At 40.5% G+C, this 18,147-nt stretch overlaps 1 protein-coding gene across 1 annotated transcript in view; it reads right to left on the bottom strand.

Annotated features, from left to right (window-relative positions):
- Nucleotides 1–5,723: 5,723 nt before the first annotated feature.
- The window catches only part of SHROOM3 (shroom family member 3), a 411,264-nt gene continuing 398,840 nt past the window's right edge, over nucleotides 5,724–18,147 (bottom strand). Inside the window, exons 10-11 of the mRNA XM_004383125.2 lie at nucleotides 8,598–8,870; nucleotides 5,724–6,726 (exon numbers count right to left, since the gene is read on the bottom strand). Coding sequence (XP_004383182.1) covers nucleotides 6,358–6,726; nucleotides 8,598–8,870 — 642 coding nt within the window. The 3' untranslated portion in view covers nucleotides 5,724–6,357. The remainder of the gene's footprint in view (nucleotides 6,727–8,597; nucleotides 8,871–18,147) is intronic.

Here is an 18,147-nt window from a genome sequence, read left to right on the forward strand (position 1 = left end):
TAGAAAGGCTGTCTAAAATGATGAGAATTTAACAAATATCTTCAGTGAGACACACTGTAAAGCAACTGTACACTGTTCAAGGGGGAGAGGGATCTCCCCAAATATCTAATCATAAAGAAGGAGAAAAATTTGCAAGGTAGGCAAAAAGAAAAATTGCTAAAGATTCCATGAGAAATCTAGAACATATTTATGCCTTGTTTTTCTATAGCTCAAAAAAATGATACCTTGGTAATATCAAATATGCAAATGTTAGAATAGGAAGTATTTTTTTCTTGCAGGATTTTGAGAATCAAAATATATTAAGCATAGTAGCAACATAGCTGGTCTGAAGGACTAGTACCAGCGTTTCTAGAGGGGTGAGGGGGAAGGTCTCATACTCTTGAGTACTGCGTTACTCATCCCTTGTGCCTCTCTACATTCACCAAGGCAAATTTTACATTTAACAAAATGGGCTATGTAGCTGGAGTGGAAAGACGAGTCAGGAATCAGTATCCCAGTCCTGGCTCCATTACTGTGTGAACTTGGTCAAGTCACTTTATATCTCTGGGCCTCAGTTTCCCCATCTGTAAAATATGAGAATTGGGCTAGACTTTGATCTCTAAGGTATTTTTCCATTTTAAAAGAATTTTTGTTCCTAAGAAACTCCTACATACAGGTGTACAGGTGTCCCAAAGCCGTGTGCAATGAGAGAGGCCATAATGACCTCATTCACAGCATTATCTGCATCTACTTTGTAGAAAAATCCACTAAGGAGCATATGTAGTAAGCAAAAATATGTTTTTGTCAAAAACTTTGTGTCAATAACTGCAGAGGTGCAATACAAAGAAACAAATGTTTACATAAGAATCAACTTGAGGAGTTGACTGGGAAGAATTTGGCAGGCTAAGTGGAGAATGTAATCTAATTCCCCCAAAACAAGTACCAATATCACCTGTTGGAAGAGGTGTGTGACTATCAAGTGGTGGAGAGCTGCTGTCAGAGGGGAACAGTTAATGCAAAATGAAATAACGTGGGGCAAACATGTGACAGGGAAGAGAACAAACGAGGTTGAGTGCTTAACATCCTCTTAAACATTTTATCACATCTAACCTCCACAAGGGTATTATGATACAGGTATATATTCTCATTTTAGAGATGAAGCAGCTGAAATTTGAAGAGAATAACTCTCCTGGGTCACATGATGGGATGGAGCTATGATTTTAACTCCAGTCTAAGTGCACTGCCTGTGTTCTTCCTACAATACCATCCTGCCAAAGGAGGAGGGACGTTCAGGGACTACAGTGCTGGCGAAGAAGACAGGGGCGGTTTTGATTTGGGGCCTTTGCTTTCATTTCAGAGATGAAAAGAGATTATGGAGATCCAATCCATGTACTCCCTTTAATACCCTGAGTTTAAGTAGCAGTTGAGGATACTATACCTTTGTAATCATTATCATGTTTTGAGGGCAGAGGCACAGAAATGCATGGGAGACTTCCCACATAAACCAAGGCTTTAGGTCCTGCCACAAGGCATTGCAGGATGACTTCCAACCAGGAATCTCAATGGCCCCAGACTTTTTCTGCGGCCAGATGCACCAGAGGAAGCAGAATGTGGATATAACTGGGGTCCCTAGGGCCCCTCTTAGGATTTTTCAAAAACTCATGGGTTAAAATGTTACCGAGTAGGGATAGCCATTAACTTCTATTCCAGCTCCGCCTTTTCTGGGAGAGCATCTCTCCAAAAGACTAATTTAATGAGCTTCTCTGAAAGGTGAGAAATCCTAAAATTGGTGGATCTATGGGCTAGTCTTTTTTTTTCTGGTGGGACTGAATCTGATGTTGTGAAAAGCAGTAGTAATACTGATGTTTTAGCAAGAAATGCAGCTGCCTTCCCCTTACAGAATGCGGTAGGAATGAATGAGCCAGTTTCTTTATTTGCAACTTTTTTTCTTGCCTAATTTTGATTTTAGGGCTTTGAAAGTGGGTGATAGTTCCTTTCACGTCTCCAAGGAAATCAACACACTCTTGTTTCCTTAGCTACACTGCCAAATCCCAGTCTCAGGTAGCATGAGACTGTGATGAAGCAACAGAAATCTGAGTAAAGTCCCCATGACTGAAAAGGTCAGTTGTGATTAATTTCAGGTTAGTGCAAATATCATGGCAGAACTTCAAATTAATGACATTGTGTGATAAGCTGATTCCTTTAAGGAAAAATCAGTGCAGTGGAGCCTAAGTGCTTAGCTTGTTTAAATTTAATACATATCTAGGGGAGAGTGAGCAGGGGGAAAAATCCATGTCACAACCTTGAGAATTATATAAAAGCAGTGGGGACAATATTAACTCATAATCATACAGCTCATGAGAGTAAACTTGACAGGGCTTTGGACTTCAGGGATTATTATTATATGAATTCATGATGGTCTTATTGTCATGAGTGTAGTAACAGAAACTGTACAAATGAGTTGTGTTAGTGGTTCTCGAATGTTTAAGTGGGGAATTTGTTAAAATGTTGACTCCTGGGGCTAACTGGTTGAAGCCCAGCAACTGTCATTTTTAACAAGCACTCTTAAGTGATTCTAATGCAGAAGGTCTCTTGGACCACACTTTGAGAAACCATGATTTAGCTAGTGTGTGAAAGGGCTCTGATATGAAAGGTGATGCTTTATCTCCTTGGCAATTTCATAATGGCCAGGAATAGTTCTATGTACACAGCATAGACTTGATGAACATCTTGGGTGCAGATCACATAAATTCTGACATTAAAATGGTCATTTATCATTTTAAAACCATGCTGCATCATGGATTAAGGCAGCAATAACACTTTGTTTGCAATATCTATTTCTGAGTAGAATGGCCCTTGATATTTGCCTTGTCACTTTATACCTTGCTGGGGATAAAGTTATGTCTAGTGGCAGCCCTTCCTTTTTCTTTTTAGTAGTAAAGCGAGTAAAACTCATGTTCTAAAAAAAGAAGAAAAAAAAATTCCAGCTTAACAGAATAAAGCCAGCAATAGCATGGAAAATTAAACTAAAGAGAAATACATTTGGCACCATGTAATAATAAAAAGTCGACATTTTCCTAGGTATCTAGGAAAGAAAGGAAAAAAAAATGCTTTAATAAACTACAAGCTTAAAGGTAGAACTTAAAGCATATTAGGAACAACTGTGATCTATCTTTCTAACTCAGAAGTTATTTCAGATCAGAAATTAACAATGAAATGATAGGAAATCTAGTGTTCCAGGATGGTTTCTGCTTTATGTCATCCCCAAAGGACCTCATTTAAGTCCCTACTTCTCACCTCAACAGCCAGCCACTGTGCTTAGAGGTTGACCTGGCTCATCTTCAAGTTTAAAAACCAAGTAGTGCTAAACAAAACCTAAAATGTTGCCCTGGAGCAAAGGATAAAAAGGTTTGGTTTCAACAGTCTCTTGGAGAAACTCAGATATTTTAATTAAAGTATCCTCCCCACATTCTTTGGGGTTATGCAGCCACCAAAACAAACAAAACAGCATGAGAAAAGGCTGAGTCAACCAACATGTAGCAACATGCCCAGGAAAGCCTCAAGTGGCCCCAAAGTGGCAGACTCCATATTCTGTTGCAGGACATTGTCCTTTCCTGGAACGTCTCAGATTTGTTGAGCGTCAGCACTTGGATAATTGTAAGGCTATCCTACCTGACTTCTGATGAGAAGTGTACCTCTGAAATGATCACAGCCACAGGGACAACTATCAACTATGAGGAAACATTTTCAGTGATGTCAGGTGGGTCCTGAAATCCTGACCAACACCATGCTCATCATCATTGCTGTTCTCATGATCTCAGCTAAGGATATTGTTGGGAGGGAGAAGGTGGCTTCTACTGCAGACAAATTTTTTTTTTTTTTATCATAGCAGGAGAATGCAAAATGGAAAGGGGATAAATACATAGGCTTCTTTTCTAGCTAAAAGCATTTAAAAGTAAACTCTGAATATTAGTTTTGTAATTTCTTGTCTTCAAGACCGGGAGGTCAAGCCCTGTGAAAATAAATATCATGTCTGCCTAAGAATTAGACTTGAATTCGTCTCACTTGGTGTCTCACTTACTTCCCATAATAAAAGAACATTTCAGTGTCACAAAGGAATGGCTACAATCCTAGGAGTGTTAAAAAGCTTCCAGGTGCTTGTGGCATTCCAAGCAGCATCACCAACTACTCTACTGTGGAGGTCACACTCACTTTTACATGTATTAACTAGAAAAATCATTGGAAAAGACTGAATGTACAACTGTTCCTAGTCAAGCCTTTAAGAAGAATAATTTTGAAGAGTGTTGGAAACTGGAAGCCCCAGAATTCCTCTGAGGAACGTCACTAAGAGCAGCTGTAAACATTTGTTGGCTGGCTTCAACCTAGTCTGACCACGAAGACCATGTGAGTTATCAGCAGGACACAGAGTTAACTACCAACTGGAATTGATTTCAGGCTCCTGTGTTGGTCTAAGTCAAAAAAGAACCATGTGGTATGGCTGTTGAACATTGTCACTGAGTCCACTGACTCCCTGGGAGATGTGTTTTATAAGCTGTTGAAAACCTTCCTGGCAAATCAAGGGGCTGTATTATTTTTATCAGTGGAGTCACACAGGGTATAACCTCCAAAGAACAAAGCAATAGCTTTGGTTGACTGCTCGTAAGAAATTTCTGGGTGGCCTACTGGTTTTAAGTTAATCAAAAGACATCTGTATTGTGGACCAAAACTGAAGTTCTTAGTAAGAACATAGAAGTCCCTGGGTGGTGCAAATGGTTAATATGCTTGGCTGCTAACTAAAAGGTTAAAGGTTCGAGTTCAGACAGAAGCAACTTGGAAGAAAGACCTGGTGATCTAATTCCAAAAAATCAGCCATTGAAAACCCTATGGAGCACTACTCTGACACACATGGAGTAACCACAAGTCAGAGTTGACTTGAGAGCAACTGGTTTTTGAACATAAAGTTTCCACTAATTAAAATGCATCGAGGCAAAAACGGCCTTTGGTATCTTACCTTTGCTTGTCGTTACAAACTTCAGTCCCAATGACTGGCTGCTATAGTACCTGCAGGTCCAACCAACAGAGTGGCCATCAGCCATGGATCAAGCACATTTGGGATGTACCACCTGCTCACAGCATGAAGCTAATGCCATCAATAGTGGCTGTAAACGGAGTCTGGCCACTGACCACTACCTCCTTCTTATCTTCCCAGTTTAATAGTTTTAAAACTTTGGTATGGGATACCCACTGAGATACTGTTACTGAAGTATGATAATGCAAAATCAAGGTTTTCAGATGTTGAGGGAGTTTCTAATAAGTGTGGTTGATAGGTTTCACATTTTAGGAAAACCAACTTTTTTTTTTAAGCATCACCACAATAGTTTGATAACTTATCTCACTAAAAGGCTGTGTTTCCTGTGTAGGATGGCATGAGTTCAGTTCTGAATTGACTTCCCTCTTGTTATATGGATTTGAGAGAGCTACTGCTTGTTAATACATTTAGCTTTACTACAATAATAATGACACAAAGCACGAGGGGAGAGAACCATGCTGCACAAAGGCTTCTTCCCGGGAAAGGTGTATGTATTCCTGTTTGATACAAGAGTAAAGTGGTAAGGAAACTGGGATTCCTATATACTCAGCTGAACACATGTAAGTGGAGAGTGTATGTTAAAATAAAACAATAAAATGGACAACTCTAGAATGTAGGAAAAAACAAAGTCTCCAAAAGCGACGTGACTATCTTTGGAATTCTTCATTTTCATTAAGGTTTTCACAAAATACAAAGCTCAAACATAATTGTCTACGTCCACCACAAAGTAGAATCAAATAAGTGGTTAGCAAACAAACAAAATGATCTTTTTTTCATTTTTAAAAATATAAATAATAACAATGTTCAAGGTTGTACAATTCTTTCAGGGTGTGTATGTGCGTGTCTGTCTGTTTAAGGCTTTGTGTTGCAGACCCTTCATTAATGAGGACTTGTACCCTGCCATCAGGATACTCTGCCCACAAGAAAGGAAGGCCATTGTGGATACATTCCTGAGGGTGGCACACACTGATCTATGCTGCCTTAGCCTATTAACAATTAAATGATCAATCAAACACCCTCCCACCAGTTCTCATGGTTTCATTTTCTTTCTACTCCAAAGTAATAACAGAAAGGGGTAAGTTCCCAGCAGCATTTGAGCTCTCAGAGGATCAATCACGAAGGGAGAGATGGAAAACACAGGCTTTTCCCCGGACAGAATTTGTTTCCTTTTATCCAGAAAACACACCAATAACCCATAGACTTTAAACGGTGGTTTGTACTGAAACATTTTTCAGATTAAATAGTGTTGAGAGAAAAGGTGATCTTTTGGCTGGGTGTTTTAGAAGAGGTTAAACTGGAGAGGTTAATGCTGGATAAATAGTACTGAAAGTACATCCCCCAGCAGGAGCCGTTTCGCTTGCAAGGTTCAGGGGCAACGCCAGGGCCCCTGCCTTGGGAATGAAATCCGAGGGAAGGCTCTCCAGCAGACACTTGACCTGCTCCTGGCCCAGTTTGATCTTGTCATCCAGCTTTCGCTGTTCAATGAGGAGTGTTGACTTCATTTTCACAAAATGCTGGTAGTCCTGGAGTTGCTCCTCTGAAAGGTAATTGGCTAGGATGTCCAGCACCACCCGTTCTCTTCGATCGAGGTTCTCCTTGAGCTCCCGGGCATCCTCGTGCTGCCCAGCCAGGACCTTCCTCTTCTCGTTGAGAGAGCTCTGGCAGGGTGAAAAGAGCAGATCAGCAAAGGGCAAGGGGAAGGAAGCAAGGAGCCAAATGGCCTGCAAAGAAGGCTTTTGCAGGACTGCAAGATGTCTAAGTTTCTGTTTGAATTGTCACTCTAATGTGTTGTTAGCTGCTGTCAAGTAGATTCAGACTCATAGCAACGCTGTGTGCAGGGCAGAACTGCTCCGTGAAGTTTTCAAGGCTGTGATCATTTTGGAAGCAGATCGCCAGACCTGTCTTCTGGGGGTGCTTCTGGGTGGGATAGAACCGCCAACCTTTCGGCTAGTAGTTGAGCGCTTGGCCATTTGTGCCACCCAGGGACTCCTTTGAAAATCAGTTCATTATACTTTTCCTAAAAAAATTTTTATTGTGGTGAAAATATACACAACAGAACATTTGCCAATTCAACAATTTCTACATGTATAATTCAGTGACACTGATGACATTCTTCATGTTGTGCAACCATTATCATTATCCTTTTCCGAATTATTCCATCACCATTAACATACACCTAACGCTCCCTAAGGAAAAAAAACTCTCCCTTCCCTTACAGCCCCCAACCCCTAAGAGCCACTAATCTTTGGTTTCTATATATTTGCTAATTTCATATAAGTGAGATTACACACTACTTGTCCTTTTGCGACTGACTTATTTTGCACAGCGTAATGTTTTCTAGGTTCATCCATGCTGTGGCATGCATCAGGACCTCATTTCTCTTTATGGCCAAGTAGTACTCCATTGTATGCATATACTACATTTTGTTTATCCATTCATCTATTGATGGATATTTAGGCTGTTTCCACCCAGTTCATTATTCTTATGTTGCATTTTACATGGTTCTCCAACTTGTAACATCCTTTGGTAGCTTCAATTTGAGAGAGGTTAAATTAAATTGGCTGGGGTAATGACTTTATTTTAGGTTTGCAGACTTAAAAGAAGGAGCCCTGGTGGCACAACAGTTATGCAACTCAGCTGTTAACCAAAAGGCTTGCGGTTTTAAAGACAAACCTGGAGATCTGCTCCCGTAAAGATTACAGCCTAGAAAACCCTATGGGGTAGTTCTACTCTGTCACATGGGGTCGCTATGAGTTGAAATCGACTCAACAGCACCTAACGACAGACTTAAAAGGACAATCATCAGGGTATCCTGAGTATTTACTCTCATACAGTGGTTGTTAAAGCATGGTCCCTGGACCAGCAGCATCACTACGTGGGAATTTGTTAGAAATGCAAGTTCTCAGGCCCTATCCCACCTACTGGATCAAAAACTCTGGAGGTTGAGCCCAGAAATCTGTTTTAACAAACCCTCCAGGTGACTCTTTCGCAGCTACAGTTTAAAACCTCTGTTCTAGTTCATAAGCAACAATAGGAACATCCTATTTCCCACTTCTAAAGAAATCAGTTTCCATTTTTCCAGCTCTCTTTTTCAGGCCCCTGAGTGCCTGCAGGCCCTCACATGCGGATTCCCTGCAGCCCTGAGCTCCTGTTTCTGCACCCTTTTCCTATCCCCAACTGATTTGCCCCTGCCTCCCTCTGCCTCTCTTTTTTAAATATCAATACCCATCATGCTTTTTCTTTTTTCTTCTGGGATGGAAAGAGAGGAAGGGGGTTGGGAAGAAAGAAACTCTGGCACCTGTGTTTTCTCTTTCCCAAGTATTCCCTGAGTCTGAAGTGTCAGCATTACATCTTGGCATGGAAGATGCCTTCTTCTCCGTTTCCTGGTTACCTATATGCTTGCTGTCTTCTCCCCTCACCCCAAAGAGATTGTAATCCTATTGAGAGAAAGGATCATGTCTAATTGCACCTCTCTATGTACATGGGCCCAGAGGGAAACCCTGCTGAACTGAATCAGTAGGCCACCTACCCGTTCTTCATTACTGGCATCTTCCCCAAGGCCACTAAGGACGTTCTCAACACGGGCCAGGCGCCCCGAGAGGGAGAGCAGCAGGTTTACCACTTTGTCCAAGTCCCCTATAAACATCCTGTACTTGTCAAACTCATTGGGCTTGCAGAGCTCATGGATCAAAGCCTCCACCTCTTCTCCCAAGGCATTATTGAGCTTGATGTCCATCAGCAGGCTCCCTTTGGCTTCCTGGAGGGTCTCAAGCTTGTGAGTGAGGCTTCCAATGAGCTCCGCCTGTAACGAAAGATGGACATACAGCAAACATTAGCCAGCTAGAGCTGTCAGCCTAAGGATTCACTTTTCCCAACCACATCCTATCTTTTCCTCAAGGCTCACTGGATGATCCCCCTACTCCACAGGGCCTGCCCCCAACATTAACCTACCACTGCTTTTGAGTCGACCCTATAGGACAGAGTAAAATTGCTCTATAGGGTTTCCAAGGCTGTAAATCTTTATGGAAGCAGACTGCCTCATCTTCCTCCTTCAGAGTGGCTGGTAGGTTCAAACCACTGACCTTTCAGTTAGCAGTTGAGCACTTTAACAACTGCATCACCAGGGTTCCTTCCCCCAATATTAGGTCACAGTATTCTTTCCTTTCCCTAAATGCCTATACTGCTTTTCTCTGAACCTATGAAATGCTCACAGCCTGACACCTGATTACACATTGCCTCATAATGTTTTCCAATTGTGTTATGCTGTGCACATCTCTGCCTTACCAGCAGGTCTGTTAACTATTCATTATTATAAGTCCTTTCAAGGCATTCTCTCATTTGATCCTCACAACAATGCCATGGATAAGTAGGCAGGTAAGGTAAATGTTATTCTTTCACAAATAGAGAGGGCAGGATCTTAGAAGAATTAAGGGATCTGCCCACAGAGCTGAGTTGAATATTAATTGTAGCTAGTGTTTAGAGAGCAATTACTACATGCCAGACCCTGTGCAGGAAATTCTACATGAATTATCTCATTTAATCTTCTCACAGTTTTGTAGTAAGTACTATTTTACCCTCATACAATAGGTAAGGAAACTGAAACTTAGTGAGGTGAAGTGCTGGCCTAAGACACATGTACACCAATGGTAGGGGTGGGGTGAACTCAGGTCAGCCTGACTTGAGAGGCCACCCTTGTACAGTCATGATAAAATATTGACACAAAAACCTTTATGGCAAAGTCAACCCCTTGTCTTTCCACTGCACCCCACTGTCTCCAGTTACCAGAGCCCTAATGAATATTTCTTCGCCTAGCTGCTGTCCAATTTGCCACTTACATCACAATTTCTATACTGATAGAACAGGATTACACAAATATCCATTATGTTTAACTGAAGCAATGTGGTAAAGGCCTTAGTGGTTTCTAGTTTGTTCATTTATATTCAGCGTGTGTGCTTCTTCCTTGCTGCAAGAGAAAATTAAACTCCATGGTTTTTGTAAATAGCTTTTCTTTTTCTCTTCGCCTAAGGTAGCCAGATGGAAAAAGGACATAATCTTTTTTGGTTAAAACCTATTTCTTTACCACCAAAACAGGTTCCAGCGCAAACCACATCTATATATAAGGCCAAGCTGAGTGGCTTCAACTGGAAACTTGGTAAAAGAAAGCCTGCAACTTCTAGGTTAGAGTCTATCATCATTTTAAAGGAAGGAACATAAAAGGGAAAAAGTATAAATATTTCTGCAAACAGAACTGAAGGGCACTGAGGACTTTTTATATTATATGTTCGGTATCACACAGCCCATTAAGAATAAAATAATCATGGGGAAATATTTTTTTTCCTCGCGATCTGCCCATCTCAGAACTGGACCATTAGAGTACTTCAATGATAATGAGATTCAAAATATCCTTGAAACGTCTGAGTTCTGGCTTTAATGGTGACACCCTGTTGTCTTCTCATCCACCTAGCCCCAGAGGCTACAGAATGGCTAAAAAAATTCACATCTGCTGCCCCCATCATCATGGGTTATAATCACTGATTTTCCTCAAGCTGTTTAGTTAAGACAAAGACAAAGCAAAGGACAATTTTAGTGGTGGAAAAAAATGTGTAATGTATAAACATATTACTCTTCAACCAAAGAATCTGAGCCCAGAAATATGCAGGTGGGACAGAATATTGTCTAATGTTTAATTTTCCTTATCTTCTCTTAGAAAATACCATTATTTTCCAGAAAGCACTTCTGGCTGGCAGCTATGGTATTTGCCTACAAGCTTACATACTACCCATTGCTGTTGAGTCCATTCTGACTCAGAGTGAACCTACAGGACAGAGTAGAACTGCCCCATAGGGTTTCCAAGGAATGGCTGGTGGATTCCAACTGCGAACCTTTTGGTTATTAGCCGAGCTCTTAACCACCGTACCACCAGAGCTTCAAGCTAACATACTAGGTACCGCCGCCCCCCCCAAAAAAAACCAAACACATTGCTGTCGAGTCAGTTCCAACTCATAGTGACCCCACAGGACAGAGCAGAACTGCCCCATAGGATTTCCAAGGAGTGGCTGGTGGATTCAAACTGCCGACCTTTTGGTCAGTAGCCTGAGCTCTTAGCCATTGTGCCACCAGGGCTCCAACATACTAGGTACCTCCAGCAAAATGCCCAGCAGGAAATGGTGATGTTTTAATGTGGTATCAGTTCATATAAAAAGAACAGCAAGGACACTGGAGTGGAAAGCAATTGGAAAAATAAACACTGCATCCTATTACATCTCCCAACATTCCTGCTGGACAGCACTAAGACAAGTCAAATGTCATCATCCATGTTTTTCGGGTAGATAATGAGAGATTGACATCTACATGAAGTCAGTTCAGGAGTTTTTACCCTTGTAAGATTTATTTCCTAGGTGTGCTATTCCAAACGGTACAGGACAATACTTTCTTATAGAAAACCAAGATATACCAAATCCAAAGAGGTAGTTAACTGAGCAACTACATACTTATCACTCCAACCTCAGGAGAAAGTTTTATGCTTATTCAAATACATTCTAAACTCTTGCATTTTAAATTCATGGACTTCTAAAATGCAATCTCATGTCTTAAGAAGTACGATTTCTAGAAAATGCTTTTTTAAAAAATGAAGTAGTAGAAAGAGATAACGGCTTCATGTTTTTCATTATTCCTATAAATATGACTTCTTTTGAAATTTACATTGTTGGTAGTCATTTCTGGAAGAAAGTCAAGGTACTTTTATTAATAATTTAGTTGATATCATTTAAAAATCCTCATTAAAGTTCTTAGAGGCTAGTATTTTAAGGGACAGGGGTGATAATTCCCAATTTGCAAATGAGGAAGCAGAAACCAGTAAGGATAAGTAGTATGTCTGCTCTCACATGTAGAGAAGGGAGAATTCATCTTCCTGAGTTTCTGTGTGAAACTGGGCCCACCAACTTTCTCAGGCTCCTGAGCAGGTCAGCAGTGCTGAAAGGACAGCCATGAAATAAGCCTGGTCAATGGGCTGGGACAGGTCAAAAGAATTTAGCACAGCGGAACAGCAACCAGGGATGAGGTTCAACCATCTAATCTACTCAGTCTTCCCTCTCCAGACCTTGTTTTGGTTTCCAAAGACATCAGTGCTGGGCAGAACCTTCAGCACGTCCATCACAGGAGCCTGATGTGTACTCTAGGCTTCATGGGGTAAGGAAGAACAGAACGAGATGAAAATGTCTAGCAGTGATAAAGGGAAGCTTCTGCGGGAAGAACCAACACAAATTTTGTGGTATTTTGATTCCTAAAAGCTATTTGCTGGACTGTAATGTGATATTATCATGGCTCGGCCATATATGCTAATGCAAGTATTACCGAGCGGTCACATTAGTCACTCCTGGCTCAAATGTTGCATATTTGGATGGCATCTGAATTTTTAAAACTCCACCAAGCCCTTAAAATACAGAAATTTGGATTAAAAAATGCAGTTTTAAAGGCATTTGAGTAACTGAAGGCAACAAGAGAAAGTTGGCTATACTAAATAGTGATTTCTTTGACAGGCAGATCTCTTCAAAACTGCCAATCTACCCGCAGAATTCACTGTGAGAGTGAGAAATGTCTTTTTTTTTAAATATACACAACAAAACTTTCACCAGTGCAACGATTTCCACATGTACAATTCAGTGACACTGATCACCTTCTTCATGTTGTGCAACCTTTACTGCTATCCTTTTCCAAATTCTTCTACCACCATTAACATAAACTCAATGCCCCCTAACCCAGAACTCCTCTTTCCCGCTCTCTTCCACCCATAGTAACCAGTAATAACCTTTGGTTTCTATATATTTGCTTATTTTGCATAAATGAGATCATACAGTATTTGTCCTTTTGTGGCTGACCTATTTTGGAGAAGAGGTTTTTTTGTTGTTTAAATAACACATTAGTCTCTTAGGAGCTATTTAATTTAAAACCATTGACATTTTTACACTTAACTTCTCATCTGGCATAAACTGTTAACTCACCGGGTGAGAGATGCTATTTATAAAGGTTCTTTTTCTAAACATAGTTTAACACTACCTCCCTCCCACCTCACCATCTGCTGGGCTGCTTCCCCCTTCCTTATTGCTCCATGGTGAGTACTGGACGAGGAAACAGGAGACCAGGCTCTGATATAAAATCTACCGCCAGGCAAATCACTTGATCTTTTGTGTCTCAATTTTCTTATCCATAGCAAGGGGATAATAATACCTGCCTAAAATTAATAATAATGGCTAATTATTAAGTGCCAGGCACTATTCTAAGTGTTTTACTGTTCAGTTACTTATCCTAACAACCTACCAGATGGGTACTATTATTATCTCCATTTTACTGATGAAAAAAATGAAGCAGATAGAGCTTAATCAACTTTCCAAACTCAGACAGCTAATAAGTGGCAGAGCCAAGGCTTAAACCCAGGTTGTCTGGCTCCAGAGTTCAGACTTTTAATCACTACATTAAAATAGCTCATAGGAATGTTATGAGACCCAATGTCAAAGTTTATGTAAGCACTATGGAAAATATAAAAGTATAATACACATTCGAGTTATTATGTTTTCGTGTTATTATCAAGGTTAGGCAACACTTTGAAGAACATACACCACTCATTTTAGGTGGACGCCTCGAGGGAAATACCCAACTTCTCCCCCATATAAGACAACACTGCTTTGCCTTCTGCCCAGATGACTTGTGCTGATGATGTTGTCAGTGACGTCACACACACACAGTTGGCCTCTGCTGACCGGCTGTCTTCATCCCAAGCAAGGGTAATTCAGGACTACTTGCCAAATGGCTGGGGTTTAGGAACTGAGTGGAATTCAGGCTTCTGTTAGTAAAAGCTGGATCATATAAGAATAGTTCCAATGCATAGGCTTTGTTACTAATGGTAGCAGCACATTACTGCTTTTTTTGTTTTTTAATTACGCTGAATTTCCCCAAGAGACATGTCAGGGGCAGTTTCTGTGCCAATGACAGCAACTGGATCAAACCTCCATCCAGTGTTGTGTAGTCTGATCAAAGCAGAAAGATCATGGGCACTAGACTGCCATTTCAAATATTCTCTAGTAAATTCTATGTTGAGAATACTTCTTTACCATTTCCTCTTGGGAAGGCTTGACAGGTGTCGTATCTATATAGTATGGTCTCTTGGTTCTGGGTATCAGGACTCTTTGACAGTATGCTAGAAACAATATTAAGTATCTTTAAATTAATCTCTTCCCCTAAAAATGACCTCTCTACTTTTTCCTATTTCAATTATAAACAGTCACCTAGGCCAGGTACATGGGACTCATTCCTGACTCCTCTCTTCCATCCTCCACATCTAATCTGTCACCAAGCTCTATTTTCTTCCTATTGTTCTAATCCATCTGTTTCTCACTGCTCCTACTGTACTGCCCTCAGACTCACGTCATCCCTTTCCTGGATGGCTGCAATACTTCAAAACGGTCTCCCTTCCTCCTGTCTTACTACACACACAGCTGCCAGAGAGACTCTTCTAAAACGTGAATCTGCCGTGTCTCTCTGACCTGTGATTAAACTCTGTGACAAGGACTTCTGGTGTTGACCAGGATGGCATAAGCCCACACAGACTCCCTCTCCTACTGACTACAACTAAAATCTCTGAACAAAATACAAAAAGCAACTACTTGAGGATCCTGAAAGGTTAACAGTAGCAGGTGGACTGCAGAGGAGAGTCAAAACTTGATGACCTGTAATGTAGGTATGTTTCCTTTTATTTGTTTTTTAAATTTTACTCTTCCAGCTTTGACCTGAGGATAGCCCCAACGCAGAATTGCACAGAGGGTGCAGCAACAAAAGGTCTGAGAGAAACTCCATCTATAAGGCCAGAGAACTAGAAAAAGGACCTCTGTGAGCTGAAAGTGTCAGGGAAATCCTGTTCCCCATCACACCCCCTCTTTTCTTCTTTCTCCCTCCCTCTATCTTGGCCCTAAAGGGGGCCCCAGCTGTAGAGGTGCACTGCAGCAGTGGTGGTATGGGCACCTAGAACCCCAAGGAAAAAATCCTTCTTTCTGGCCAGAGGAACTGGGAAAAGGAGATTCTGTGGTCCAAAGAGTGTTAAGGAGAATGTGCATTATTTTCTCTCTCTCTTTGATTGAGGGTGGGCCCAGTCATGCAGAACTGCACAGCAGCAGAGATTGCTAAAACACCGACAAAACCAGTCTTTGTAGTCAGAGGACCAGGAAAAGGGGCCCCTGGGAGCCAGAGAGTGTGTGAAAACACTGGAGAGGAGAGAGCTGGAAAATAAGAACTCCTAATTCTGTGTATGAACTGACACGAGCCTTAGACTCACCCTCAAGCTGACATGCATGGGACAGACCCGACAGCAACACAGTAAAGGCTCTGAAAACTGAACTGACATTGGAACCACCACCCAGACATGAGACAGACCTGCCATCTGAACCTAACTAGGCTGACTATCTCTAAAACAAAAACAAAACAAAAATCATTATTCTCAAGAGGATTTTAACATAACACAGAGTCTCACAACATAATATTCAAATTGTCCGGGATATAATCCAAAATTACCCAACATTCAAACTAGACAAAAGTAGGGAAAAGACAATCAACAGATGCCAACCCTGAGACAACCCGGATGCTGGGATTATCAAATCCTTTAAAGCAACTATTATAACCATGATTTATGAGGTGGAAGTAAACACTCTAGAAGATGAATGGAAAGATAAAAGTTCTTATCAAGAAACAGAAACTGTAAATAAGAACAAAGTGGGTGTTTTGGAACTGAAAACTACAATACTTGAAATTAAACAAAGAAAAAGAATCACTGGCAGAATGGAGGTGAGAGGAGTCAGTGAACTTGAAGACAGACTGATAGATATGATCGAATCCAAAGAAGAGAAAGAAAAGAGATTATAAAAACAAAACAACAACAACAGAGCCTTAGGGACTTGTGGGGCAACATCAAAAGGTCTAACATTTGTGTCACTGGCATCCCAAAAGGAAAAGAGGAAGAGACAGATGCAGAAAAAATATCTGAAGACATAATGGCTGAAAACTTCTCAAATTTAATGAAAGACATGAATTTACAGAATCAAGATCAGCAAAACCCAAACAAGTTAAACTCAAAGAAAACCAAATCAGAATAAAACTACTGAAAATCAAAGGTAAAGAAAAAAATTTTGAAAGCAGTTGCAGGAAACAACACATTGCATACAGGGGAACAAATATTTAAATGACCATGCATTTCTCATCAGAAACCACGCAGGCAAGACAGTGGAATAACATCTTTAAAGTGCAGAAAGAAAAGAAACAGTCAACCTAGATATCCATATCCAGTGACCATATCCTTCAGAAATGACAGCAGAATAAAGAGTCTCAGATGAAGGAAAACTAAAAGAATTTGTCACCTGCAGACCTGCTCTAAATGAAGGAAGAGGAACAGAAATGGGCAGCTGAGAAAGATCTGGTTGCTAATGATCTCTTGGGGAAAGCCAATTAATTCCAAGGAACAAGAGATTCATATTGCCTTTTGAAATATTCCTCTAAGTCCCGGAAGCCAAGTATTTTGGCCTTCAGAATAGGGGGATTATGTGATCTGTTTAAGCAGATTTTTGTCTAATCGGTATGGTAGGACTTAGCCAAAATACTTGAAAACTCTAATTATTAAACTGTCTTTAGTTTCTATGTATGTCAGAAGTTTGGAAAATTAAAGTATTTCATATCTCTTAAGTAATACTTAAGTTTACTTGGAATATCAGTATCCATTATCTAGAATGTACAAATAGAAAATATGTTAAAGTAAAATGGATTTTAAATGCTATTTTCAATTTTTAAATATCTATTAATGAATCAGGACTCTAGTTTCCACTGAGTTTCATGCCTAGAAATACATCTTAAATTATTAATAACTTTAGATATTAGGTAAACAATTACCTTGCAAAAACTGGTGTAAGGCTACACTCTGTCTTGGAGCAATCTTGGGAAATGAATACTGACCAACAATCCTTTTTTTACTATCATTAGAAAACCTTCTTACATACCAGGAAGAGAATTTCACTTTCAACTTCATGCTGCACATATTAATAAATATCTTCAACAACCTCATTATTTAAAGCTCACAATTAAGCGTTGTGTTTCCACATCAGATATGTCAATGTAAGAGAGTTACACTGATGAAAATTCTATGGCACATTAATAAACTTGTGTTGCTGTTGTTAGCTGCCATCAAGTCAACTCTGACTCATACTGACCCCATGTGTGCAGAGCAGAACTGCTCCATAGGGTTTTCAAGGCTGTGACCTTTTGGAAGCAGATCACTAGGCCTGTCGAGCACCAGGTTAAAGTGCTTGACTGCTAACCAAAAGGTAAGCGGTTTGAAACCACCAGTGGCTCCTCAGGAGAAAGATGTGGCAGTCGGCTTCCATAAAGATTTACAACCTTGGAAACCCTACGGGGTCCCTATGAATCGGAATCGACTTGATGGCAGTGAGTTTTTGAGTTTTAGGAAACGAAGAGTCATCTAGCCTTGCCAGCAGCAAGGTGCCTTCTTATTAAACATCTTATCATGGAAGATACCAGATGCTACAAACATCTGCATACTTATGTGATATCACCTTGAATGTCGTCTTCCTAGTTACGGATACTAAAACAAAAAAACTTATTGCCATCGAGTCAATTCTGACTCACAGTGACCCTATAGGACACAGCAGAACTGCCCCATAGGGTTTCCAAGGAACGGCTGGTGGATTCAAACTGCTGACCTTTTGGTTAGCAGCTAAGCACTTAACCACTGCACTACCAGGGCTTCTAGTTAAGGATTGGATATGATAATGGTTCTGTATTAGAACTTAAACTTTGAAAAGCACTTTAATATATATTAGCTAATTTGATTTAGGAATCCTTGGGTGGTACAAACAATTAACATGCTCGATTGCTAACTGAAAGTCCACCCAGAGGTGTCACAGAAGAAAGGGCTGGCAATCTACTTCCAAAAAAAATCAGCCATTGAAAACCCTATAAAGCACAGTTCTACTCTGACACACATGAAGTCACCATGAGTTGGAGGTGACTCGAACAAAATGGTACAC

This window comes from Trichechus manatus, unplaced genomic scaffold, assembly GCF_000243295.1.
Source record: "Trichechus manatus latirostris isolate Lorelei unplaced genomic scaffold, TriManLat1.0 scaffold00105, whole genome shotgun sequence".
Classification (NCBI taxonomy): domain Eukaryota; kingdom Metazoa; phylum Chordata; class Mammalia; order Sirenia; family Trichechidae; genus Trichechus; species Trichechus manatus.